Source organism: Fringilla coelebs (genome assembly GCF_963513975.1).
Source record: "Fringilla coelebs genome assembly, chromosome: 3".
In the NCBI taxonomy this organism is placed as follows: Eukaryota; Metazoa; Chordata; class Aves; order Passeriformes; family Fringillidae; genus Fringilla; species Fringilla coelebs.
Window position 1 is genome coordinate 75014891 of NC_140030.1, and position 27884 is coordinate 75042774.

Genomic DNA, 27884 nt, shown 5'->3' on the forward strand with positions numbered 1-27884 from the left:
GAAGAGAACTCCAATATATGACAAATAATTTCATAAGTTAGGAATACTCCAAGGGAGCACATACAGCCCCTGGAAGAAGCAGTTAAGCCTGGTTTTAAAACCTGACCACTGACTGTTCAGGGATGCTCTAAAGACTTGGCCAGGCCTGTGATGACAGCTGTCCATACACCCTATATCTGCTAACACATGAGAGGAACTGCGGAAGTCCTATGCCAATCCTGGATTTCTTTCCATTGCATTTACAGCATCTATGCTGTTAGTTTTGGCATGATTTTGTCCTTTGCAATGCACCTCATTTCCTCCTAGACCACTTTCTTGTAGACAGTCAATCTCCCAATTTTCTGGGGTTTTTTTGATTTTTTAAATTACATTTCTTTTAAACATACCTCCTTTCCAGAGTGTTTGTAAGTCTTTGCTGTTTCGAGAAGGGAAACGAAATCTTGCAATTTCAATGGGGATCAATTTGGCAAACTTTGGTGCAAGTACCTGCACTTGATGGCATGCCATGCCTTTTGATGGTTTTGACGTTGGCAAAGATTTTTTTTTCTTAAATATAAATTTTTAAGTATCCATGCCATGTCCCTCATATCTTCCCCTCCAACTTCTCACTTTCTCCTGGACTTCTCCCCCTGCTTTTGCAACAGCTCTGAGGTTACTTTTGGCATATTTAGGTCTTTTGCAGTCCACCTGATGTAATCCCAGTTCATTTTCTTGTAGTCACTAAAACTTCCGATTTTCTGAGGTTTTTGGGATTTTTTCAATTGCATTTCCCTAGGTTGTATCTCCATTCCTAAGTGTTTGTAAGTCCTTCCTTGCTGTTTCCAAGATTTCAATGGGAATCAATGTTGGAAAACTTTGGTCCATGACCCCGCACTAGATGGCATGCCATACCTTTTAATACCTCTTACTTTGGCAAAGATTATTTCTTTTTTTTTTTTCCATTTAAGCATCCATGCAAGGCCCCTCACCTCTTCCCCTACAGGAAAATGGACCAGGATTACATCAAATGCACTGCAAAGGACCAAAAAATGCCAAAAGTAACCTCACAGCAGTTGCAAAAGTAGGGGAAAAAGTCCAGGACAATGACACAACTTGAAGAGGAAGAGATGGGGGACATGACTTGGATACTTAAAAAAAAAATTAAGAAAAAAAAACCTTTCCCAAAGGGAATACCATCAAAGCCCATGGCATACCTCCAAGTGCAGGGACATGGACTCTGCGAAACAGCAAAAAACCACTCACAAACACTCTGGAAACGAGATATGATCAAAAAAAAAGACTTTAAAAAAACCCAGAAAAACTGGAGTGTTAGTGACTACAATAAACTGGTCTGGGAGGAGATGAGACGCAGTGCAAAGGGCCAAAAGAGGAAAAAACTACCATGATAGATATTGCAAAAGCAGGGGAAAAGTCAATGAGGCAGACGCAACTTCGAGGGGAAGGTATGAGGGACATGGCATGAACACAGACCAAAAAAAAAGTCTTTCCAAAGCCAAAGCCATCAAAAAGCATGGCATGGCATCAAGTGCAGGGACATGCACCAAAGCTTGTCCAAATTGATCCCCGCTGAAGGCCAAAACACAAAAGAAGGACTTGTCAACACTCTGGAATGGAGATAACACCTAGGGAAATGAAATTGAAGGAAGAAAAACAAAAATTGGAGAAATTTAGTGACTACAAGAAAATGGACAGGGATTACACCAGGTGCAGTGCAAAGGACCAAAAGAGGCCAAAACTCACTTCACAGATGTTGCAAAAGCAGGGAAAAAAACAAGGAGGAACAAACTTGGAGGGGAAGATATGATGGACATGACAAGGATACTTAAAAAAATAAACTAAAAGAAAAAAAAATTGTTTATAGGGAAAGCCATGGCATGGCCTCAAGTGCAGGGACATGCACCAAAGCTTGCCCAATTGATCCCCATTGAAATGGCAAGATTTCATTATTTCATTTCCCTTCCCGAATGGGGGAAGGGAGATAAATGGGGATCTGTTTTGGCAAGCTCTGGTCCATGTCGCTACACTTGATGGCATACCATGCCTTTTGATGGCTTTCACTTTGGCAATGATTTTTTTTTTCTTCAGTATCCCTGCCATGTCTGTCATATCTTCTGCTCCCATAGCTGCCCAAAGAATAGGGTCTTGTATTTTGAATTCCTGAAGTTCAGAAACATTATCAGTCATTCACTTCCGTATAAAATAAAAAGTAAAGTAGTCCCACAACACTGTACTTGAGACAACAATGCTTTCCATTTAATTTTTGAAAACCATAGCAGAAACAAATAGTAAATGTTGAAAGATAATGCCTGGTACTACACTTAGTTTCATTTGTTCAGTAGATCTCTAAACTTAATGGAAAGACAAAACCCACTTGATAAATTAATTCATGAAGGAAAGAGTAGAGGAAGACAAATCAATAGACTTAGAGGATAGTTTATAATTTGTAGTATTCATTTAGCATTTCATAAACAGCGGCTTTCAGCTTTCAAATATCTGTAGAATATGAGTTCACTCTACAGATAATGTTTTTGAGCTCCACAAAACAGCAGACTATTATATGGCTAAATATCCTTCAGCTTGAGGGCTGTAAAGCACAGCCCGGCCCTATTGCAATGCACTCCCTCAAACTGTCTCATGTTTGAAGGAAATGTTTCCATTTTGAATTTATATAATTCCCACGTCAAATCTGTGGAAATAACAGAAACACAAGGCTACAGGCTATTAACACAGTTTAAATCAAATTTAAGCTTTCAAAATAATCCATGGACTAAGTCTATTCACTTAAAATTAGCACATGAGAATATACATATATTCCAAAATGTGTACATCTGCTCTGAGTATTGTAAATGCTTCTTCACTACACTTTAAGGAATAAAGTCTAGGAGGATTTTTTTTTCTATTTATGCAATGGGAATAATCAAAGCAAAACAATACATTGTGTTACGGAGAAAAAATTTGAAAGTCTCTATCTTGGTTCTTAAATCCTAATGTAAACTGCTGAAAGCTGGAAAAATGTATTTGTTTGAAGCATTTCAACTCCTTTTGGGTTGGGTTTTTTTCAGACCACACATTTCAGCATATAACCATATAGAAATCTAGGGTACTACCACATTTGTTCAGAATTTTTTGAGAACATAATTTTCATGAAATTTAAAAGAAACTTTTCAAATATTCTTCATTTTTTTCATAACATCATGAGGGCTAATAGGCAGCAATCAGGAGATACAGCAGAGAAACAAAAGATCATAGTAGACAGATAAATATTAAATAGAAAGTCTTAAGGAGATAGTTATGCAACGTAGCTGTCCGTTTTCCATCTTTGCATATTTCACAAAAACATTCTTTTTAATAACAGCTTCCATTAACATGCGCTATTTTACGATATTGTAACATGAAAATGTGGCTTCTTTGTCCTAATATATTAAAGGCCTACACTATTTCTGAGTAGCTTTGGCTCTCTCTTTGTAATCACCCTAACGGGAAATTTGTCATTGAGCTTAGTTTTCACAAAGTGCAAAGCGATAATTTGGCACCCTCAGAGAGCAAGTCTCCCTTGCACCTCAAACAACATTAGCATGGAATCACATGACCCTGCAGGCTGGAGAGGATGTGCAGTACAGCCCAGTGCTTTCACCCCTCGTCTGCAAAGATAAAATCAGTCTGAGAGGACAACTCAGTGTGCTTATCTTCTGATTTAATGGGCAGTGACAAAGATTTCAGTGCCACATGGAGCCCTGGTGTCTGCATCAACAGGGCAAGCTGCACTGCTTACAAGGATCTGGAGAGCTTCACTATTTTTAACTCTTGGAGAAAATTTCAGAAACTTTTGATACCTCTTAGACAACAGCAGATGGATCATTCATTGCATCCGGCACATTTTCACGTTTCGACAGAAAGGTAGTCAAAGAGATTAGTTTTGCTTCATTGTCCTTTCTGCCATGTAAATACAAAAACATAATTAATTTTTTTTAACAGTTAATAAAACTGAGACGTGGAACAAAGACCTTATTACAAAGACTGTAATTAATCTGTTTAAAACAAATGTTGTTTTGCTTGTGGAAGCAGATCTGCCCACATATTTCTTAAGTGCATTAATGTAGGATGGTTGTAACGTACCCCTGTAGTTCAAAACTACATAATAGTAATTAAAAATCACACTTTGCATTTATGACTCATGCATCGGCAGAGAAAGAAGGGTCAGAATATGTTTCATAGTTTAACATACCGCTGACAAAATACTGAACCAAGTTCTGACTCATCCCGTGAGGTTCCTTCCTCAGAAACTTTCTACTGCTTCCAAACACGAGTTGTTACCATTTCAAACTTCTCTATTTGGAGAAGCACGCCACGGACGCCTGTGTCAGCTCCTGGGCTTGCATCAGTCAGTAGACTCCCATTTAGAGTCCCCCATGGCACTCTCCAAGACCTCTGTGCCGCGCAAATGCTCGGTATGAAACCAACATAACTAAACCCTTGAATATGCTAAAGAAGAGCCAACCAAAACAGCAGGACGAGCCAAACCACCCACAAAACGACTTCCCCCGCAGCCCGCCGCTCCGTTCTTGCCCGCGCTAGCAATGCCCTGCTCCCGCGGTACCCGGCTGGCCGTGGGGACACCGCGGGGCCGCTCCCCCCGAGCGGGCGCGCCCCCACGAGCAGCCAGTGCCCGGGCGGGCCGCGGGAGCCGCGGTAGCGAGCGGCGGTGCCGCCCCGTGCCGCCCTCCGGGGCGGGGCCTGCGCGGGCCCGGGGCGAGCGGCGGGCGCGGGGCAGCTCCTGCGGGCAGCGCCGGGGCAGCGGGCCGAAGGTAACGCGGGTCGGGGGGTGCGCGCAGCCTGCTGAGGTGCGGGGGGGGGGTCTGAACGCGACACAGCGCACTCGGATTTGAGGGTGTCCCTGCTCCGGCCTCTCTCGGCTCCCTCCTGCCCGGCTGCGCTCCCGCGGTGGCAGCCGGGCAGGCGGGAGCTGCGGTTCGGCCTGCCCGAGGTGTCTCTGAGTGGGCTTTTCTGCCTGGCAGGGTGCTCTCTGCCACTGGGGTCCTCAGCTGGGCGAACTGCAAAGGTGGGACTTGCAGGCCTGGCGCGGACTCGGATTGTGTTTGCTTTCACTTCTTACGCTTTAAATTCCATGCGTAGCAAATCGAAAGTCAGCCAAGTAAGTGGCAGCATTTCCCATAGGCGGGAAAACTCTTAGTAGTTTTTTTGGGGTTTTTACTCTTTACATCGGCTTTGGCATCCTCCTGTCGCCTGGAGGCCTCCCGCTTCCGGTGTTGGGAGATTTGCATTCTTCACAGTTTGTGCAGACGCCTCTGTAATGATTGTTTATCTGGAGTTAAGGCTTTCTGCTGTCGGAGCGACATCGGGGCTGGAGCAGAGCCGGGTGCTGGTTGCAGTGCGAGGATGGCGGGGTGTCGCCGTGCTCGGCGCTTCCCCGGGAAGCCGGCGGGGCTGAGCGCAGCCCCTGCTCCCTCCGGGCTCACCCCGACACCGCTCAGCCGCGGCGGCGAGAGCCCCCAGCGCGCTGAACGCTGTCTGAGGGGCGCTGCCTAATTCGTGCGTGAGTATTGCCTCTGAAAAGGGTTCGAAGAGCCTTTTGCAGTTACTCGGACCAGTACTTGGGTTTGGGATGCACGGCTAGCTGGGAGTGGACAGTGGAGGTAAAACTTGCCGGAGCGAAGAGCGTTGTTATAAATTAAGTTAATGCTCCGGGCGTACAGTGTTGTGACTTGGCTTGTCTGACTTATTGTGGCAGAAGCAGTCCATGCTGATTTGTTAGGGATGCTACCAAAGCCTTGGGTGTTTATTTTTGTAGCTTTAGATGCCAGGCTAACTCTCCTAAATCTTATCTCTGGACATTGTTGCCAGCATTTAGCTGCGTGCATACTGTGTCAAAATCGTGGGCATCTTCCGCTGAAGCTTGTGTGCTCTTCTACAGCATCTTCTCTTCTGATTTTACATGCTGAACTAAACTGTAGAGTAGGAGATTTTATATTAATGAGAGGTTTGCTAGTCAAGCTAATTTTTAAAAGCAAAACAGAAAAAAAATAAGGAAGTAAAATAAGAGATGACTAATTGCTGGTGTCCAAAACAAGCATGTGCTACATCATCACTCCCCTCAAGATGGTATATTAGAATTCAAACTATAGTGAATGTGTTACAGGAGGATTTCATCAGTGTTTATTACAAGTTCTCTCTAGTATTTGATAAGCCTGGGCAGGTAATTTTGAAAACAGCAAGGAACAATGCTAATATTGTTAGTGAAATTGACCTTGTCCTGACTGGGTTACTAACACATAGAAACACACATAGAAACATACACAGAAACACGTGTTTTGCATTCCTTTTCTAGGTACAGTAAACCAAGAGTAATCCGAAAGCTGTTCTTGCCCTTTGGAATTTTATCCATAATAAAACTGAGTTGATAGCCTAGTGTCAAGTAATAATTTTATGTATGTGTGCAGGTTTCATTTTGAAGTTTTAAGTTTTCTACTTATGAAATCTTTTGGAATGTCCTGACTTTTTTTGTAACTAACTTTCATAATACGAAATCCCTGTTTCTTACTAGAGAAAAGTTGGTGTAAGATTTGTTAAATTTCTTCTTTATTGTATTTGTGAAATTAGTAATCTAGTGTAATTTTTAGTAAACAGAAGCAATTTTTATTAAAAATGTATGTGCTCTATGCATCTTAGTTGTTAGTGCAGTTTTCATTTAGATGTGTCTATTTCCTCAAATGCGCATCATTCAGATAACTTTAAGGTGAAATTGATGCACTTTTCACCTGCCGCCATCATTGTCACGGACAAATAAAAGGTCAGCTTGAATAAATCACTCTGTCTTAATAGTGTTGTGGTACCTGCAAGGTTTACTTCTGAGCTAAATCCTTAGAGAGAGTTTATGTATTATTTTTCAGTGGAAAAAAGTGAAAGTTACAGATTGGGGGCTTTCAAACCTGCTTTGTTGCCATGTGTTCTTGTTTCAGGGTTCAGAACAATATGTAGAATAAATCAGCACCTTCTGCTGCTCTGATGACAGCATTTTTTTAAGCCCCCTCTGTTCCTGGTAGTTACTTGGTCAAACATGAGTCCAGTGAGAATGGAGACAATTACTTTATGCTTTTTTTGCTGCTTAGTCACTGGAAAAAAAAAAGCTTCTTTCTGCCTACCAACTTACATCAAAAGAAATGCTATAATGCTTGCTGGGTTATTTTTCTTTCATAATCCACTTCCTTGAGATGTTTCTTCCACACCTTTGTAGAGTGTAGCTTTTTTTTGGTGATGTGTGACGTTCCTGTCTTTTAAGTGGTACTTCCTGCTTTTTGTCGGTAGGGCAGAATTTTACATGAATCTTACACTTCTTACATCTCTCAATGTTTTGTCTTTGTAGTTTTTCATGCAGAAGAGGAGTCTTGCTTGGTTGGTTTTCAGTTCAAAATAATAGAAGATTTTTAAGCAGGTCTATAAGGCATTAAGCAGGTCTATAAGGCAGAATCTCACATCATTAATTCCTGTTGCTCAAATGATGAGACTGGAGATCACTTAAGGTGCAGAGCTCTTGGGGAAATTGTCTATCCAGTATTTACTTATTTGTGACTTTTTTATACACTGTATGGCTATATAAATTTCTTTAATAAAGCATATATGTCTTTCTTTGGCTAGCTTTTGCTGAAGATTAGTTCTGCATTGTTGTGTGCTTTTCCATACATGTAGCATTCTGCAAATGATCTTCTAAAAATTACTATTATTTTTTTCTTATTTTACCTAGTGAGTAAAATTCCTTCTGCTGTTTTTAAGGAAGTAGATCAGGAAGATAACAGTTGGCAACTAATATTTATCTGATAGCATCTTCTGTTAGGCCAAGTACCTTGTTAATGTGTCCATTACAAATTAGATAGGCAAATTAAAGGTGTTAGCTTCCTCACAATTTAGCGAGACCTTGTGATAAATGTAGCTGGTTATTGGTTACAGTTGTTGCCCAAGTTGTTTTGAAATCCCAACTCATTTTGCAAGCGGGGAAGCTTCCTCCTTTGTACTTCAGCTCTGGCACAGCGTTTGCAGAACTGTGGGGTTCTGCAGGCTGGGAAATGGGTTCTTCTTTATAATGAGCTGAGAATATGAATTATGCTGAATTTCCTCAGTGTAATGGCTGAATCAGCCATGTCTCCACTGGTGTCAAAACAGGCTTTACTTGACTGTGGTAGGAATGAATTAAAAAAAAACATTCATAGAAAACAAGAATACGACTCATGTAGTGAGAGATCTTTGAAAGGTCACCTAGGTTACACGCAGTGTCTTGTGATGTAGGGTTGTCATTTTGAGGAGGTTGGGAAGTAGTTTTGGTGAGGCTTTAATAACTTGCATGTAAATATGTGCATGTACATCCCTTTCTAGAAGGTAGCTGTGTAATGGCTGGCAGATCTGGGAGACAGTTGGGATTTTTGACCTGTGCCAAGTAGAAGTCCTTCTGTTTGTAAAGGTTGATTTGTTTTTTTTATGCCCTGACTTCTAAGGTCCACGACGTATTAGGCAAATTGTGCATGGTTCTATAGAGGCTATCTAAGGTTTATAACAAGAACAGAAACTTCATGTGGTTTTAGCAGCATTTCAAAAAAATATTATTTCAATAGTCAGCTGGCATTTAGACAAAATTTCTGCTTTGTACATCATCCTCAGCTTCCTGTGAGTTTCTAATATCAGCCTTGGCCAATCCAACATGAATATTCAATATTAAGTTCAAAGTTTCTTTAATGAATCACTTTGGACATTTGAGCTGACTGCAAGTAGAGTCTTCAATTACAGAAAGTACAGCTCTGTAGAAGATTGATATATTTCTGTTAATTGGAAGGTGGCTCTGTGGCAACCATGTGCAAGTAAAGAAAAAAAAGGCAACAGTGATCTCATCCTTGATGGCATTAGTTTATGAAAATTACCATACAAGCTGGGGAATCAGGCACAGCCTTGAAAGACATCCCCATTTACCCGTGGTTGTAAATCTAATCTAGAGTTACCATTGCCTGCTATTTCTGACATAGTAGGTTTCTTTTGCATTTTAACATTTAAGTGTGTTGGATAGGTAACAGATTTCTTCTTTGAACTCCTTTTTACAGCTATTTGGATAACAAAATGAAGCCTGCAAAGCTGCACTATTGGATTTTGGGTTGGTTTTTCATGGCACGATGTTGTTGGTGTACTTCGGAGGCTATTACTCAAAGGTAAGTTGTGCTTTTAAATGGAACATCTGACAACTCACTCTGAAGTGCAGATCAGAATGGTTTAACTTCTAATGTAAATCTGTTATTATGTACTGGTTTTGATGTGTTATTCTACTCTTAGGTGATTTATAGTAAGGCATCTACATTAACAGGAGGAACAAGGATCCTGATGCCTGAGAAAACCTTTAGATGTGTCAGCATGAAGAAAGAGGGGAAGCTTAAATTCCATTTGTTACGCTTGAAACTTTTCTCATTTTGCTATAGATGCATCATTTAGAGTTGTGATGTGGTAATGACAAAAACTGAGAATTATTTTGACACTCACAGCAAAAAATCTGGAGTCATCCCTGTGGCGTGAACTGCACTGACTGTTGCATTGCTTACTTTTTTATTTATCTTTTTTTTTTCCTTGCTGTTTTCTCAGTTCTGACAATATAAAATTAATTTTCATATGACATCCCAACTGAGGCTGTATCAGATTGCTGCACCACCTTTTGATGGTTGTTGCCCCTTGGCAAAATCTGAGCTCCAATGCCAGTGAGCCATGGGAGAAACCACCCCCCAAGTCACACCTTTCTGTGGTTAAAGCTGAAATTCCTGTTGCGTTATATGAGGAAATAAATTTTACTGCTTCCTTTTAGTGCTTTGGCAAGAGATTGGTTAGGGGTGATTAGTTCAGTGCTGAATTTTTCAGTGCCTACCTTGCAGTTGATGTGTAGCTTAGACAGGATTTAGGCTCTGGCTTGGCCATCTTGGCAAAGAGTCAGCTCTAGAGGCACATTCCTGAGCTGCACAGAGCATGATAACTCATGTCCAGAGAAGGAGGACTATCTGCAGCTGCATAGGTATTGAAAATGACTTTCCGTGGATTACAGCTCTGTTTAATAAGTAGAATTTTCTGGCCTGTCCTTAGCCACAAAGTGTTTTCTAGGAGAACTCTTTGGCATGACTGACATTGCAGAAGTTCAGCTGCTATTTCAAGTACAGATGAAAGATCAAATGAAAAGTCTATGAAAGATCATTTCTAAGTAAGCACTTTCTATAAATAAATAAATTGCTCTGCAATATAGGGCAATTCCTCTATTCAGGTTTCTACAACAACAGTAAAGACCCCTATAAAAGTGTTAATAGTTTTCATTGTGGCTATGCCTGGTAAGTTCTGGAGCTATTCTTCTAAATTGTATAGAAAACCACTGATACATGTAAATGCTTAAGAGAAAATGTGGCCATTGCAAAGTAGAAAAACTAGAGGAAAAAACTGAGCTGTGATATAACATGGAAGCATCCCTAGGCTGTCCACAGGTTGAGAAGAATTAGCGTGGTCTTTTATTCTTCTTTTTTTCCTTTTTCTTTTGGTAATATATCCTCTAGCAAGAACTAATGACTGACAAATGGCTATTAGCTTCCAGGGAATAACAATTTATTTTTACAATTCTGCACGTAATGTTGTCAGTTAAAATAATTTACACTTCTGTTTATTTTTTCCCATTTGCTGTTCTATTTAATTACTTTGTCTGGTTGCTTAATAACTAAATATATCTGCTGTAGTGTCTGATGCAACAGGTTTTTTATTTACATCTACTTAACCAGAATAGGTCTGCTCCAAACTGTTGGAAAGGGCTTCTATAGAAATTATATGATACAGGCTTCCAACCCTTCTTGAACAAATTTTTGAGGGTTTTTTTTTGCCCTCTGCATACTTAAAAAATGGAAAGCAGATGGAGATGGGGTCCAGAAGGAGAATTTATTTTAACAATGGGGATAGTAGCCTGTTTCCTTATAAGTTGTTTCTCTCTGAATTGTTAGTTTGGTCTGCGTGCCTGAAGGTGTTGTTCTTTTTAAAGTACTTGAAGAAAAATAAATTTGTCTGTCTCTCTCCAGTGACATCCACCCTCATGCCTGGAAGAAGCTGTATTTTGCTCATCATTGGCCAGTGACTGTATGTAAGGTGAGGTTTTTGTGTTTCTATTTTATCCTAAAAAAGGATAATAAATGTGTGAAGAGATTGAATAAAGCCGATTAAGTATTTAATTTTGGTTATGCCTTTATGAAGTCTTTTCCTGATCTTGATGCAACTTTATCTACTTCCCCTGCAATGCAGAGCAGCCATAACAGGAACGATTGTGGTCTGTTACAGGTAGAGTTGCCAATGTAGGGTGTACTGTACACTAAGCTTGTTACAGAATTTGTGACATCTTATTAGTTGTTATAAACTTAATCCGAAACTTTCATCAGACTCTGTAGGAAGACTTGCCTGTCTTGTTTGGCTGATGACAATTCAGTATTTGAACTATCTGCTGCACAATTATTTTTTTTTTAGCTTTGTAACATTGGCTTCAATATTTCTATGATGTAATCAAATACTGATTCAGTCAGGAAAGAGCACTATAAAGATGTTGTGGCAGGTGTCTCTTGAGTATTTCTGCATTTTTTGCTGTATTTCAGGGGTGTGAACTTAAAATGAACACAACCTTCCAACATACATCTGTCAAAGCACAGCCAAGTGGTGTCCTGTTACTATTAAGTATCTACTAGGATCTGATAATTGAACACTTTTCCTGTAGTGGAAGTACTCAAAGTTCTCTTCCCATACAGTTAAGTTAAAAATATGATCAGATTTACTGAGACAAGGTTGAAGAACCTTATGGATAATAATGTAGCTTCAGGTTCAGCCAAATGTCTCTGTAGCAAGAAATGCTTCTTAGGTTTTCTGTTTTACAGCATCAGAATCTTATCTTTTGTGTTTTAGGTACTTTTTTATTTCTCATTCCTGTTTCTGGAAATAGATAGAAAAGCAGTAGCAGCAAAAGCCATGTGCTGCCTAAATATTTGAGGAAAAGTAGATATACTTCACATTACTTAAATGTGGAGGGCAATATCAATAGCAAAAGTCAAATGTGTGTGACTGAGACCAAAGACCAAGACCAGTGATCTTTTTTTTTTGTTTGCCTGTTTTTCAGTGGAGATAAGGAAAGATTTGATGCAATTTGTGTCTGATTTTCTGTTGTTTAAACGTCACTGTTAATGACTTGAAGCAGAGATGGTAGTGTTGAAGAGTTTGTAGTGCCTAGCACGAGTCAGTGTTCAGAGCCAGTAGCAGTGCAAACCCTTGCTTATGTGAATGAGATGAGAGCAATTGGGAAAAAAAAAAAGAAAGATTAAACAGCAGAAAATTAAAAAAATAAGCCCCTACCAACCAGTTATCCCACTGTGTATTTATGCTGGTTACTCCTCTGAATTCCAGGGTAGAGTAATTGATAAATTGACAAATAATTTACATAACTTTCTAGTGTAAGTGATGTGAATAATTGAAGGTATTGAGCATCAGAAAATGTGGGCTTCCTTGCCCTTTGTTGATTTCTTATAATATTTTGTAGTAAGAGGTGGACAGAGGCATTCAAAGAAGTGCAGAAAAAGAGATATTAAAATCATGTTAAGCAACTTTTTTTTTCTTAGTTTTCCATTGAGTCATATGAAGAAACAAGATCTCAACTGTACTCCTATAACAGCTGTCTTGTTTTACATAAGAAGAGTTCCTAAATTCAGGGATTAATTTAAGTATTTTTAAGTAGATAGATTCTTCTGTGTGTTTGGTGTATTTATATATGATAACTGGTGTTTTTCAAGGTGTAAATATTTTTAGTGTTATTATTCAGTTTAAAACTCTTGACATGATGTTGAAAGGAAAAAGCTGGGAAAGAAATAGCAAAAGTCATTGTATCATTTATGACAAAAACCTGTGAGATACTTTTTTTTTCTGAAAGTACTTCTTAGTCTATGTCTCCTCTGTAACGGAATCTTATTAGAGACTCTTTCACACACAACGTGTTCTTAAGGTATGTGGATGAGCTTCATCTTAACTCCTGCCTGTTTTGAAGATCTGTGCTTGAAAAGTTTTTTTGGCTTTTGAAAGCCCAAAAAATTTAGAGGGTACAGATCAGCATGCCATAAATTTGAGAATACGTCTCTCCCAGCTCTTCCTGGGCTTTAAAAAGTAACTGTTCAGCTGATGCTTTTTAATACTGAGTGTAATCAGCACAATTAAATTGGAAGGTGTTTTTTAATCATATCTTTCAAACTATCCCATTAAAATAAAGTGATATCATGGCAGCAGTGATAACCCCAGGATCTAAATACTGACTACTACAGTGAAGAGGGTGAAGGAGGAAGAGAGATTTTCTTCCTTGTAATATGATTAGAAATTCCAGTACCATATAATTGACCTAAGGTGACTATATTTTATGCAAAGATATCTAAACTAGATATCACTTGAGCTTCACAGACCTCAAGTGACTATGAAATTCATGTTCACTTAAAAAATTGTGCCTGTGGCTAATTCATGCCACACTTTTCAGTAACAAAAGAGTGTGACCTAAGAGCAACTCAAGGCCAAGAAGAGGGACTTTCTGACTCCCTTTTTCTGGAGTTGTGAAAACCTTTTATTCCAGAACTTAAAAAGAGAACTATTATTTCAGCATTTGGATCCTGGAGATTGCCAAAAGATGAAATTTTTTATGTGGTTGAGGTTTTTTTGTGTGTGTGTGAAATGTGGAAAATCCAGTGCAAGTTTGTAAGTTATTCAGTTCCTTCTCTGTTAGGAATGGGAAGGACAGTAAAGAAATACCCGCTGTCATCTGCCTTTTACTTCACATATATGCTCATTAAAGGAAAGAGTCAAAAAAAGGACAATGGAATAGAGTAATGAACAGAACAGACTGAATTCAAGTTTGAATGTTGTGTTAAGCAAAAGATGATTTTTTTTTAAGTTTTATTTTTCAATATGAGATAAAAAAATTTCCTAAGTCAAGGCTTTGGCAATAATTTTATAACAGAGGCTTAAATGAAGAATAGAAATACTAGTTTTCTTTTTTTTTTTGGGGTAGAAATAGAAGTAGTCACATAATACAGAAAGAATTAAAGTGACTAAAGGCGGAAGGGGAGTAATTGCACGCTGTTTGAGGGGAGAAAGTTGAAGAGGTGAACTCTTTCCACAGTTGGAAAAGCAAGAAGTTTTCTTAGCACTTGCCATGTTTCATTACAAAATAACTTGTAATTTATCTTCATTAAAGAGATGGCCTACTTAAGCAAGGTGGTTGGAAGGGAGAACAGGAGTAAATCTTTCACTTCTCAGAAGCTGATTTTTTTTTTCAATTTGGTGTATCTGTATGTGATCCAGTAGCACTACTCTGGCATTTACCAGCTGCTGTACCAAGGGATTTGCAACTTGGGCAGCTCAACAGGTGACACTTTTGAGACACACAGATGGTATTTCACTTTTTGGTGTTTCAGAGATGATAAAATCTTCCATGCTTCTGGCACGTGCTGTTTGTGCAATGACTCGCTGTTACAAATAGGCTAATCCCTCTCCTGAAGTGTTCCCTCTCAGCCTGGTAGGTGCTCTACAGCCTCACCAGCCCTTTGCTCAGTTTTATAGGTCATGTATGGTTCATTTGGATTGGTTTGATTATCAGATTGCTTTAAAATAGGAGAAAACAGTGCTTCTTTTTCAGATGAATCTAGGTAGATAAGGCTTTCTGGGGTCCAGTGCTCACTTGAAAATAAATATTTGTACCTGTTTCTAGTCAGACAATCTCTAGAGATTGAATTTAATCTTCCAGCAATCAGCCTGTGATAAACAGGAAGGCTGAAAAGAAGTGGTTTTGCACCAGCAAGCAGGGGTACCCAGCTTTGCAGACCAGCATTTGCATTTTTTATTATATTGATTTAAAATGAACATTGGAAAGATACTAAGGCTAGAATGAAAAAGGAGATTGAATGAAGCTGGCTAAGGCATGCAGAGTGTGAACTAATGTGTTGTAGGTTGCACTGACCTCCCAGTTCTGCCAGGGCACAGGGTAACCCCAAGAGTCTGATGGAACAGATAGAAGAAAGTGCTAGGAAGGTTAGTGCCATGATTTCAAATCTGAAATGCTCTGGGTGTTCCATTAGCATGTCTGAGAAGTGCAGTTAAAGGCTGAATAAGGAGCGCAATTGGACTGTGCTTTTGTTGCTACCTCAGTTGAGCAAGCTGTTGACTATTAATGTGCTGTACTTTGGGCTAGATAGCCAAACCCCCTCCAGGTCCACAGAGCTTGTGTCATGACAGAGCAATATTGTTTAGGCATTTTCAGTGTGTGTTTGTTCAAAATATTCCTTGCAGGAAAAAAAAGCTTTTGCTGGTGTAATTGCTTGTATTGTTGGTGGCAAGAGAGGAGAGGAAGGACATGGACACAGAACAAGAAAGTCTTGCAGAAGTTGCAGTTTTGCTGCCACTGGCCTGTGGCATGTGGAAGGCAATTAGTGAGATTACAGGCCTGTCTCTGCTCCTCTCTACACTCTGCTCTTGCTCTGGCATCACATAAAAGGCATTGTGGCATAATTATGACAGAATGCAGAGCCAAAAAGGAAAGCTATAATTATGGGAAAAGAACGTCTAGGGAGGTTGTTAGTAAATGGCAAAAAGTGTTTACTTAAAGAGCTGTAATTCCTAAGAAGAATAATCAGGGAAAATACAGTAATGGTATTCTGCGGAGTGTGACATGGATTTTTTTAGTTAGTTCTTTTCAGGCATATGTCTCTGCTCTAAACAGTAATTAAAGTGTAGGCTATTTCTCCTGTATTATCAACAGCTTTTATTGGAGGCTCTATTTTTCTGTTTTTGTAGGAAGGTATTTAGTCTTTCATTTTGTCTCCATTCCCTTGAACCTCAAGTCAAAATCCAGAAAGCATAAATCTTTTTTACTTAGAATAAGCAATATGTTTAATCTCTTCTTTGTATTTTCCCCTTTTAATGCAATGATAAAACTAGTCCTGAATACCTAAAGAGGGTTTTGTGCTTGTCCAATATTATAGTTTATGTTGCATGTTTTTACTTTAATAGCTCTGCACTCCTTGAAAAGATGTGGTACTGAGAAAAATACAGAACTGCCACCTGGAGTACTATAAATGCAGATAATGCTCTGTTTATTCAGCATGGATCAGGCTACTTTCTGTTACCTCAGAACCTGTCCTTTTTTCTTCTCTTTATGCTGTCTGCTCAGATTTCACTGATCTACTTCAAAATTGTAATGCCAGTGGGTCCCTAAGTGGCATAATCCACGACAGCTTCAAGTAGCTGGAGTTCACCAGTTCCTGGTTTGGCAAGGAAAAGTTGGCATGCCACAGCAGAACCTCGGGCCATCACTGAATGATGTTTTACTTTTGCCTTTAAACCTTTACTCCTGGATACATGCAGCAAATACTCTGTGTTTTTGTTTCCTACAGATGAATGCTAATGATTGTCATGACCCACCAAAGTACTGGACAATCCATGGATTGTGGTATGATCATAGAGTGTTTTTATTTCTGCCTGGAAAGGAAAAATCAAATTTTGTACCAGGAGGTTTAGTGATTTGGTTTTGTTGGGTGGAGGTTTTTTGTGTGTTTTGTTGGCTTTTTTTGTGGGTTTTTTTTTGGTTGGTTTTTGTGGAGTTTTTTTGGAGATCTTAATCTGTCTGTTCTTATGATTGAAACAAAATTAAAACCCTATGGTTTGACATAAAACTGAAATATACTTCTGTATCTAATGACTTGTTGAAATCCTCTGACCATGTAAGCATTTTATTTACACACCTCCTTATAAGATCAGAAATAGTCTCAACCACAAAGGAAACTATTGTTTTCCTTCTTTTTTTTTTTTTTTTTGTCTCTCTGAGTAAAAAGAATTTGTTAATATCTCATGACTGCTTGTGGCTTTAAGTATCTTATCTCCACAAAAATATTGCAAAAGTATAAGAAAAACTAATTTGCTTCAAAGGAATCACCTCACTGGAATTGATGCCAATGGCAGCAATTCAAAAATTTTCCAGACAAATACAGGTTAAAATTGGTACAGGAGTTTAAGCTATGCCTCTTGGAAAAGTGAACATCATTATGTATTGATTCCCTGAGAGTGTCTTGGTGATACTTGTAGAAACATCAGATGGGGCAGCAATTTAGGGGGTCATGTCAGTAGTGACACCAGTGACATCATGTGCAAGACCTTTCCAAGTCACTGGCACACTCAAATGGCTTTTGCCTGGAATGAGAGAGACCAAAGGACCAAACAAAGAAATCATCACAAAATCTTTTGGCCATCTTCTGAATCTTCATGAGAAATCTTTTGGCCATAATTAATGTCTTGAAGGTTTTACTTCTAAACCACTGTACCTTCTTATGGTTTACTTGCATTTTTAAGATCTCCAGCTATAATCCTGCGTACTTAAAATTCAAGATAATGATATGTTAGTTACCAGTAGTGAGTTTGGAGGTGTCTTTTTTCAATTTTAATTTGCTTCCCTAGGCCTGACAGAGCTGAAGACTGTAACAGAACATGGCATTTCAATGTCACCGAGATCAAGGTATTTCAAACAAAAACAGACATACCAGGCAGAGCTAAGAGCAATTACTTTTGCACATCGTATATGAAAAATCTGCAGTTCATAATATCACTCCTAGTGTTTACTGAGGGGTATGGTTTTTTAAGGACTCCAGAAATTCTGTTAGTGCTTCTGGTACTATTTGAAGTTGCCGTCCTTGTGCTCATTAGCATCTGTACCTACTTGATTTTTTTAACATGCAGTTTGGCTCATTCAGCCACATCTTCCTTAATAAAATCTAGAGGTTCACCACCAGCCAGGTGGTGGATCTGCAGTGACAAAAAGCACCTGTGAAAAGAAAAAGATTCAGTCAGTTGATGTTCTCCCTTCACACTTTCTACTGCAAAATCAGAATAAAGAAAGTAAGAGCTCAGAGTACTGTTTTCTGTGTGTTTTCTCCTAGGCCATTAGTCCTTTTTTGTTCTTCTTCTACTTAAAAAAAATCAGCATATTGAATTGAACAAAATTCATTTATGTGTTATAGACAGGGATAAGAGACTTGAGCCTGACAAATATGAAACAACTTCTGCAGGGACAGTTGAAGGAAAGTCTTGCTTTGAGGCAGTGTGTCAGTAGTAGCATGTTCAGATATTTAGGTAGGTGTACCTGTTACCTCCAACAACAGCATTTTCAGAATATGGGGGGATAAGATCTTTTATTTTTCTTGAAATAAATGTTTCAGTCATGGACACTGAAAGATGAGGCTTCAGTTGTAAAAAAAATTATCAATATATGTAGATTGTATAAGAAATAGCTTTTCAATGCTGTAGGTGCATTTATTAATTGTGGTGTTTTTAGGATCTTTTGTCAGACATGAGACACTACTGGCCTGATGTGCTTCATTCATCTCTGAATCGAACCCAGTTCTGGTGAGTACAAAAAAGCCCTAAAAAGCATTTTGGGTATTATTTTATAAAAATCTATCTGAGTAGTTCTTCAGGTGCATGAGAGGAAGTGTCCAGGCAGCCAATGAAGCAGTGTGTCCTGCCAGTCTCACTTACAGTATAGATCTCTTCTCTTATAAAATACAGCTGTTGAAGAGAGGGCCATAGCAGAAGTTTTAGAGAAATGAAACTTAGTGAGAGACTGTTTCCTCCCTTTGTCCCGAGGGAGGAGAAACAGCTGCTGTTGACACATTACATCTGAGTAGCAGTAGTACTCCTGGGCTATCACAGGTAGCTGCAAGAGCAGCTTCCAGGTCTCTTTCCCTAGCTAGTTTCTCTGTGTTGCTGGTCTTGAGAGAGCTTTCCTTTTGGGTTTCCTCATAGAAGAGAAAATAGAGAAATAGAATGCACAGTGTCATGGCAGCCACTTCTCTGCTCAGTGAGGTTACTGACAGCAGCTCTGTGCTGCCACCAAGCTCATGTGCAAGAGGTGCAGAAGGATGGAGGCCTTGATGAGCACCTGTAGCTGTGGTCAGTATCTTTTTTTTTCCCCTTTGAAATGGCTGTGCTGCCAAATAGTGTGACATTGTGAAGAGTATAATCATAAAGTCTTGGTAAATATTTTGTGGAGACTAAAGTCTCTGTCCATTCTGGAAGCTCACAGGATTGATTAAAACACTTGGGCCTGGTGCATTCTTTCTTGGCTTGCTGCAAATGATGGTTCACAGGCACTGTCAGTGCAGACTTCCCCAAACCACTCCAATAGCAGTTCCATGGTAGCAATAAAAGGCTTCTTGAATGCCAGCAGGTCTTTGGCCCTCTCTTTTTGCCTTCTTTATAGAAAGAGCAGGACACTTCAAATATAAGTACTACTGAAAGCCTTCAAAAGACAGGTACATCACCATTAGTTTTACAGACATGCATGTATACACTCTCTGAACTAAAATTGTCATCCTTGTTATCCATGCAAAGCCTTGCCTCAAGGTTGCTGCTGTTTTAGTAGCCCTTTGGATCTGACTATTACCTGCTTAATTTTATTTTTTCAACCTAACTCTATTTCTGGCTAAAAGAAATAAAAGAGCTCCAGTTTACTTTAAAACAGTGGTGTCTTTTCTCATTAGTAATTTAAAATCCCTTGTGGAGAGATCTGCCCATGGAAACTGGACTCTTCCAGTCAATAAACAATTCATTTGACATGCAGTTTTACTGAGTGCTATAGCCAAGATGAGATCTCTCTACAAGGCTAAGTTTTGGAAGATACAGTGAAAATCTTCCAGTAAAGTATCTTCTCCCCTGCCTCAAATCTCCTGACACCACAGTTTCTGTATTAATTTTCTGTTCAGAAGTAGTACACTATTTCTCTACATCCAAACATAATTTCTTCTATGGTGTTTTAAATCCTTAAGAAAAATCTGAAGTTTTTAGTAGGAATTGACAATTCCAACATAGGCTTTCAAGTGAATAATAGTTGTCCTTCTCTGCTTTTTGATGATGTACTTAAGGCATCATCAGGTCACAGGACGCTGTGATGATGGCAGGAGTTTGTGATGAGGTAATCGTTATGTACATCTGATGAACTGATATAGTACAAGTGGATCGTTAAAATTTGAAAATAATTTTAAAAAAGACATCCACAGGCAGTGTCACAAAAGGTTATACTGCTTAGTCTTTCAATGGACTTCAGAATTGATAAAAACATTTTTGTCCTTTTCCCAATTTTTGTCCTGTTTGAGTTTGTCTGCTGTACACTGCAAGAATTTCTTTTGCTCCCTGTTCCTTGCTCTTAGGAGAATGGATAGTGGATTAGAAGCAAGACTTGAGAGGAGACCTGTGAAAATTCTGCCACCAGCCAGCATAAAAGCTGATGCTAAAATCTAGCAGCTTGTGCAATTTCACTGTTTCACCCAAAATAAGGCTTAATCCTTTGAGTTCAGAAAAAAAAAATAGTGCTTTGAAAGTGCATTTAACACAAAAGGTTCCACTGAAACTTAAAAAAGCTTAGAGGTAGTAATTTTCTAGGCAAATTCTGTGCATTCTGACCTCCAAACATCTTTGTGTAAATACACTGATAGGCATTGTATCATAACAGCATTATATGTATTTACTACATGAATATATAGATGTTGCTGTAATTGAAGTGGTGGGAGTGATCTTAATTGGGTTTACTTTTTACATGTGTGATAAATTTGAACGTGGTACCCTACTCCACATGCGTAGCCTTTCGGATACTTGATTTAAGTGCAATGGCTAGCTTGTACAGCACATATATCTGCAAATAATGTGTTCTAAAATTCGCATTTTGCTTTTCTCCTATAGGAAACATGAGTGGGACAAACATGGCACTTGTGCAGCCACACTTGAGGTCCTTAATTCTCAGAAAAAATACTTTGGTAAAGCCATAGAACTCTACCAGCATATTGATCTCAATGGGTACGTAAATGAACTTGATGATCTGACTTTTATTTCAAACAGTTCCTAAAGGTTTCAGATCTAGCCTCAAATGAAAGTCTAAAAATCTGATGGCAGAGAGGAAATTATTAGCGTAGAAAGAACTAGCGTAAATTATTTTTAGTACTGAAGTTCAGAAGAAGAGTTGTTACCCTGAGAAGCAGTCTCTAGTCACTTCAGTCAGATAAGCCAGTGTCATTCTTAGCAGCATCCTTCTAGACAGCGTGAGCCAGTAAATTTTTGAGCAGCTTTACAGGCTGTATTTTGATACCAAAAGCAATGGTACCTGTAAAGTTCTAAATAAAGTGACAAACCCCCCAAACTTCTGAGCCATGCTGGGTCCCAAACACTTGTTTTTAAGACAGTGCTCTGCTCAGGAGAAAGGACAAGCTGCAGGCAAAATTGTGCAGGACATCCTGGGAAAAGGCTGAGAGGCAACCCAAGAGAGGAAGTTGTGAAGGGTTCAGTTGCTGCAGGCAGTCTTCTGCTGTTCATTGTGACAGCCCCGATGTGACACCCTTGCTTTGTCCTAGGGGCTGATTTCTCCTTATTGTTCCAAAGCACTGGCCATTCCAAATTCAAAGTCTGGAGGAGAGTGTCGTGGCTTGTCCAAGCGCTGTATGCATGTGTTCTGGCTGCAGTTGAATGCCAGAAGGTTAGAGTCCTTTCCTGATCAGTGCTTGGTATGGGGTGAGAGGATGTTTGACTTAGATTTGTTGACCATGAGAGGACAGTATCTGAGAGAGGAAATAGTTTCGTACAAAGAAATATACCTTTAAAAAACTCAAGAAAACAACCCCAAAGAAACCCCAAACCAGCTCCTCCTGTTTATGCTTTGCCAGTCTGTCCAAGCAATCTCCTTGACAAAGTCTCATTTATTTTGCATATGCACAAAGAAAATAAGTCTTTCTTCCCTCCCATCTTGTTTTGAAGATGTCTTTTAAAACTGTAGCAGATTTTTCTGAGAGGGTTTTCAGTGTCTGAGCATGTCATATGTAATGTTAAAATTAATGATGTCTACGTCAATTGCCTAAGTAGCTGTGATGGTGTGACTAAAACATTTACAGATGGCACAGTGACCGATGATGTGACTCTGTATCAGCATGTGCAACACTGCAAAAGAATAGAGACTGAAGCATATTGAAATTAATTGCTCAAAGCTTATTATCTATTGTGAAAATATGTATAATTAATTTTATCTTTACTGAAGAGAAAAAAGACTGAAAATGTTCTCATTGTATATCATTTCTACTTGAAAGACAAAAATGCCAGTGTTAAAAAGAAATGTTTCCACAAATCAAATTATTAAAAAGAGGACATCATGCAGCCTTCTGTAAGAATTAACAGAACATCATCTATTTTATTGGCCTCCTTATATCCAGTGTAAAATGACAGTGAAAAACTGCTTGTCTTTTAGTCAGCTGGATAAAATCTTCCTCATGCCAAAACTGACCTTGGAAGGGAAGGATAGAGCATTATCAGCATTTATGGATTAAATCTTGCTGACCATTCCCACTTCTTACAGAAGAAGATGTAGGGACTCACAGACTCATCATGGGTCAGGTCCTGAGTCTTGTCAGCTGGGAAATGTGAACTCCTCTCAGGACTGAGCCTAAAGGAAGGGGTACACAGGCTATAGGTTCTTGAGCACTATCTCATTTCTCATCTGACCAGCTTTTCCTCTTCAAAAACGTATTTATTAGGAACAGTTTCTGCCCTGACAGTAACACTGATTCTGATTGACATGCTGTATCCCTCTCCCAGTGTGCTGTGTGTCTCCCACCACAGGAAGCCCATCCTGTGTTTGAATATGAGGGTGCCTGGAACATCCTCACAAGTCTGCCCCTGTGCAGTGGCAGGAGCATGGGGGAATGACTCAAGGCAGGGGAAAGGAAGCATTCCCTACCTGGCACTGAGCAGAGCACCTGGAAACTCCCTTTCCCCTAACTGTGTCTGAAGACTGAACTATCCTAGTTCTTCAGGTTAAGATGTGGGAAAGGGTTCTTTCTGATCCTGCCAAGTTGGATGGGAAGTGTCCTTTTGGAAAACTTTTCCTAGGCTGGCAAAAAATGAAAGACAAGTTGCCCCTGCTCCCATCACCGTAATGCTTGACATGTTCTTAAGATCTGTTTTACCTAATGATTATGAAGGTGTATTTGCATACAGGAAACATGGAAAAATGTTTTTATCTTTGTTTCAGTTGTCTCTTGAAAGCTGGGATAAAACCGAGCAGTTCATATTACAAGGTAAGAGGCAGTCTTTAATAAAATAAAGTCATGTGCAAAGACTTTTTTTCAGTAGGAGTCAACTAATTTCTGTAGAGCAAATGATCTTTTGAAATTTTATAGTTCTTTAAGGTTGTACTTTTTATTAAAGTTTTTGAGAGCTTAACCAGTGTGGGAGCTGTTGGAAGATGTGCTAGTGACCTATTAATCTCTATAAGCTTTTTAATTTTTCAGATGACTGCTATAAAGGAAACTCTTACAAGATTTTATGGTGTAACGCCAAAGATCCAATGCATTCCTCCAGAAGAGGTAAAAACTCCCCTAACTTCCCAAAATGGGAAAAAAGCCAAACAAAAAAATAACTTGCTTTTTTTTAAGGAGCACTTTCTATCAAAAATATAATAAAAAAAGAGTGAAAAATCTTTGGTATGGTGAAACTTAGGTCTAGGTATTCTTTGTGCATCCAGCTGTTTGCATATAGGTATTGTTTGATTCTTGGACTTGGGTTTTAAAGGTCTCTTTGTCTTATAAGATTTAAAACTGCATCTCTTGTATGAATGCTGTAACCACCCTGCCAGAGGTATTGCTGTAGCTGGGCACTTTCCACCATGCCTCTTAAAGTTTAGTTGCTGCATGGCAGATTCCTAAAACCAGTAAGACTGCGCTGAATGGAGGCAGTGAATGTCAGCCTTGGTGAGGGTGCTGCTGCCAGAATCCTTCTGAAATAAAGCAGCTCAGAAGCTTGTCTCTGAGATGGTTCCAGAGAGCCCATACCTAAAGAGGTCACTGTAGTCTTTCCTTTTGAACCAGTCATGTCTCAAATTTCCATGTTTTTTTTACTTTTCCTTGCCAGTAATTGTGCTGTGCATCATGATGCAGCAGAGAAGGTGCTACACAGTGACAGTTTTCTGTAAAGTATAGGTCACCATATCTGAACCAAAAGTGCCTTTGAAGGAACAAAATAGTGTTCTGAACAATTACATGTGTAGGTTGTAGAGCTCTTTCTTTCCTTTTTTTCAGCTAGGTTACTCTGCTCTTATAGAAAAACAGAGCGAGAAACAAAACCCACAAGGTTAGCTTTTACTCTTGTAAGTGGTTCCTTATCTCATCTTGTTCAAGGTGATTTACTGCAGAACTCTTGGCAGACTTACTGCCCATAGGCAGGCAACAATTTATGAAATCCTGCTAAGATACTGTTGCTATTGGAGTGTGTTGTCAACTCTTGCTTTAGTAATGCTCCGAGGTTTTTCCACTCATATGTTTTTAACGTGAAAAAAATCTATAGGCTACAATATTTTTAACGTGTGTTTATAAGTTACTTTAAGGAAAAAAGGAATTTTAGTTGAATGTGGGTTGTATACTCCCCACCTTTTGACATGAAAGAAATACAGAGCTAACACAAACCTCAGTTTCTAGCTCTGTTCACAGTAGTTCTGCCATTGCTTTTAGTACACTTGGGATACTGTTCCAATTGCTTGAAAGTAATGTACAACTTGAGTCTCCTGTACTTAACAGCTGGAGGTATTGGGTAATAGAAATTAAAAAGTACATATCAGGTATTTGAAGATAGGCCTTTTTCAGAGTTCTAGACTTGTCCACACCTGAAGTGAATGATGGAGGTACTTGGATTTTTGAAATGGATTAGACACACTCTCCGTTCTTACGTTTCTTAAAAAAACCCCCAAAATAAACAAACCCCCAACAACACAAATTCCAAACAAAAATCCCTCACCTCAGTTACTTTTATCTTGCTTAATTGTTTCAAAACCATTTTTTCCCACATTTTGTTAGACCTGAGCATTGGGGGGGGGATTTTCCTATAATATTTTTGCCACATGAAAGGCCTCCATGCCTGCCTGCTTTATTCGTAGTCAGTATTTTTCTTCCTGGCTTGTTCTGTAGTCCAAAAATCGCACTTCTGCTCTTTCTGTCAGCTTGCTTCTGTATTTTTTGTGTAAAAGCTATTATGAAATTTAGTTTCTCTTCTCATGTATGGAGAATTTTATTTGCCTCAATTCCTGTCCTGCTATGAAGAGTTGGTGCAAAGTGTTCTTCTGGTCACATGTGCCCTTCAGTATTCACAGAGTTCAGCCAGAGCTCATCATTGTGCAGATGAGTAAAGGCCAGGATAATGTGTCACAGCATTTCACAACGAGGCTTAATAGTTAGACAAGTCCCAGATTGGTACTGAGTAACAGTATGTACTATAAGCTGTTCAGAGTGGATGCCTCTTGCACTTTTCTTTGCATTTTTCATCTGGTAAATGCACAAATAATCACTACTGTATTGTGTAGATAGGGCAATGTAGCTGAAGAATTGATTTATTTTCTCCTTCCCATGAGGCTGATCTTATTCTTCATGTTTCTAGGGTGAAAAAGCACAAACAATTGGCCAGATTGAATTCTGCTTCACCAAAGAACTGCAGCTGGTAAACTGCACAGCGCTGGAGGGTGGATCCAACCCAATGCAGGCTCACTTGAAGCTTGGAACTTCGGAGCTGTCAGTCTGCAATGATACTCTCCCAACCTATTATCCTTCAGAGGTCCAAGATGACAAATGAAGCCATAAGAGTTTGGAAAACTTTTTCAACAGTGACAAAACTCAAACTCATGTAATATTCCAAGCCCCTGTCCATATCACAGACCTACAGTGAAGATTTCTGCTGGAAAACAGAGTTCTTTTGCTATTGAAGGAGATTGGCCCACATGATGGGATCAGCATCTGATCTACAGCGTGGTGTGTGTTTTTTGGCTTGCTTATGGTTTGAATCAATGTTCAAAAGAAAACTGTGACTTCTCAGTTTGACATGCAGTTGTCTGCCACTTTAGTTGCTTTTTGGTTTTTACCAATGAGTCAGGGAACTTAATTCTTTGTATTGAAAAGATGATTGTCCCTCTGAGATGAGGTGATGAGTTCTTGAGATGGAAATACTGTAAACAGAAAAAACTCTTGAGACCTGTCTTGAGGTCCATTCCCAGCTGTAATAGCCACTGGATTGCATAATTGCTCTCCAGAAATGCAGAACAGAGACCATGTCCTCTGAACTCTTGAACCTTTCCTCACTGAGGAAAGTGGACCAAAGACAACTTTTACATAACTTCTTAGTGAAGTAATAAATTCTGGCTTTTCTACCTTAAAGATCTCAGGGAACCTGCATTTGTAGCCTTACCTGTGTTTTGATAATTTTCATGGCAGTAACTCTCTACAGTCTTGAGGAACAACCAATGCTAGAACTTACATGTTAGTACAGGAGAATGTTAGGCCCTAGAAATATGTTGTTACTAATTTTTAATTGTTTTTGAGCATTCAGCATTGCTACTTGTGAGTGCCTGCACTTGTATATAAAAACAAGATTTTAACATCATCACTTTGTTCCAAGAAATATCTTTTTATTGGCAGTAATGCATCTCTACCCCATAATAATGACTAACATGCCACGAAGATGGATGTTTCTGAAGGGAACCAAATTTTGATGACGTCTTCCCCAAAGTGCTGTGTTGATCTATGTGTCTCAAATAAAGACAATTATGGTTCAAGGAACCATCTGTTTGTTAGAATAATGTTACTGTGAAAACATAAAATGCAGTATTAGAAATAAATTTGTTATTTAGAGGGAGTTAGAAACCATTTACTCTCATTTTTGACTGTCCCTATTTCTCTACCAACTTTCTTTTAATGCTCTGTTACCTTTCCATTCCAGAATGCTGTCAGTTTCTTTGGCCTTTCTTGAAACTCAGATATTTATTTTAACAGCCAAGGAATTATTGTGGTCTGTCAAACAAGTGATTGTTGGGTGTGCCTGTTTTTTCTGCAGTTGCTTTAATCCCTCAGTCCTGTTTCTCAATCAAAGGTGAAGCTGACTCTTGCCAAAGGGAGTCAGCAGTAAGGCACATGAGTAACAAATGATCAAACTCTGCAGCAGAGTAGATAGTATGGATTCCCTGCATTTTTCAGCCTCATTTTCAAATACAAGAAATGTGAAGGATCTGATAAGTCTTAAAACTTTGAGGAGAAAATAGCATAATCCAAAATGAGTGAGGGAGATAACATGCCAGCAACTGAGTAAAAATTGACTGAGAAACAGTAAAAGCTTGGGTAAACAACCTCACATACTCTGAAGTCCCATTTTAAGGGACATACCTGAAGTACAGTGTTTGCCTTAAAAAACCCACACTCTTATACTTTTTATTGCAGATTAAATAAATAAATCTTTTACAGTGAACTTCTGAGTAGTAGCAATAAAACGCTGTGTATATAATAACTCGTGCTTGGGTTTTGGCAAACCCATCTGCTTAACTTCTGGGAAGATGCAACTGTCTTTTTAAAGGTACCTACCTGATTTTTATAGAGAGATGTGCCAAGACATTATGAAGTTTTAAGTGATATATTTAAGGGATCCTTTAAGGTCTGTATCTGGGCAGCCAGGAGAGCAGATGAATTAATGTTATCACCACTTCAGACCAAAGACCATGTCCAGCCCTTCGTGTTCTTTCTAGCAATGGCTCACAGCCAGTTATGAGCCCTGTCAGTTGCTTTCCATCAGGATGTGTATCATTTCAAGAATTGGATTAAGGCAGTTTAAATAAAAGAAGTAAACAAAGGTATATTGGGAGCCATAAAATTTACTTCAGTTCTGAAAAGCATCACTCACTTCCTTGTGCAATATAAATTCTGTCAACCTTGAAAATTCAGCACAGCCTGGGGATGATGGGTCCTGGATTCTGT

General features: G+C 39.1%; 1 protein-coding gene across 1 annotated transcript; it reads left to right on the forward strand.

Annotated features, from left to right (window-relative positions):
* Nucleotides 1-4734: 4734 nt before the first annotated feature.
* RNASET2 (ribonuclease T2) lies at nucleotides 4735-27884 on the forward strand. Its single transcript, XM_084201722.1, has 10 exons — nucleotides 4735-4805; nucleotides 9102-9206; nucleotides 11088-11154; nucleotides 16470-16525; nucleotides 17527-17584; nucleotides 18401-18471; nucleotides 20803-20916; nucleotides 23135-23180; nucleotides 23394-23468; nucleotides 25528-27884. Exons 2-10 carry the CDS (start codon nucleotides 9118-9120, stop codon nucleotides 25717-25719), a joined length of 768 nt encoding a protein of 255 aa, XP_084057848.1. The 5' UTR covers nucleotides 4735-4805; nucleotides 9102-9117; the 3' UTR covers nucleotides 25720-27884.

What these genes read in the sequence shown, in the direction of transcription:
- RNASET2 (XM_084201722.1), top strand. Translation starts at nt 9,118, where the DNA reads ATGAAGCCTGCAAAGCTGCACTATTGGATTTTGGGTTGGTTTTTCATG. An exon ending in CTGAATCGAACCCAGTTCTG is followed by an intron (nt 18,472 to 20,802) that starts GTGAGTACAAAA and finishes TTTCTCCTATAG; the next exon opens with GAAACATGAGTGGGACAAAC. An exon ending in CAGCATATTGATCTCAATGG is followed by an intron (nt 20,917 to 23,134) that starts GTACGTAAATGA and finishes TCTTTGTTTCAG; the next exon opens with TTGTCTCTTGAAAGCTGGGA.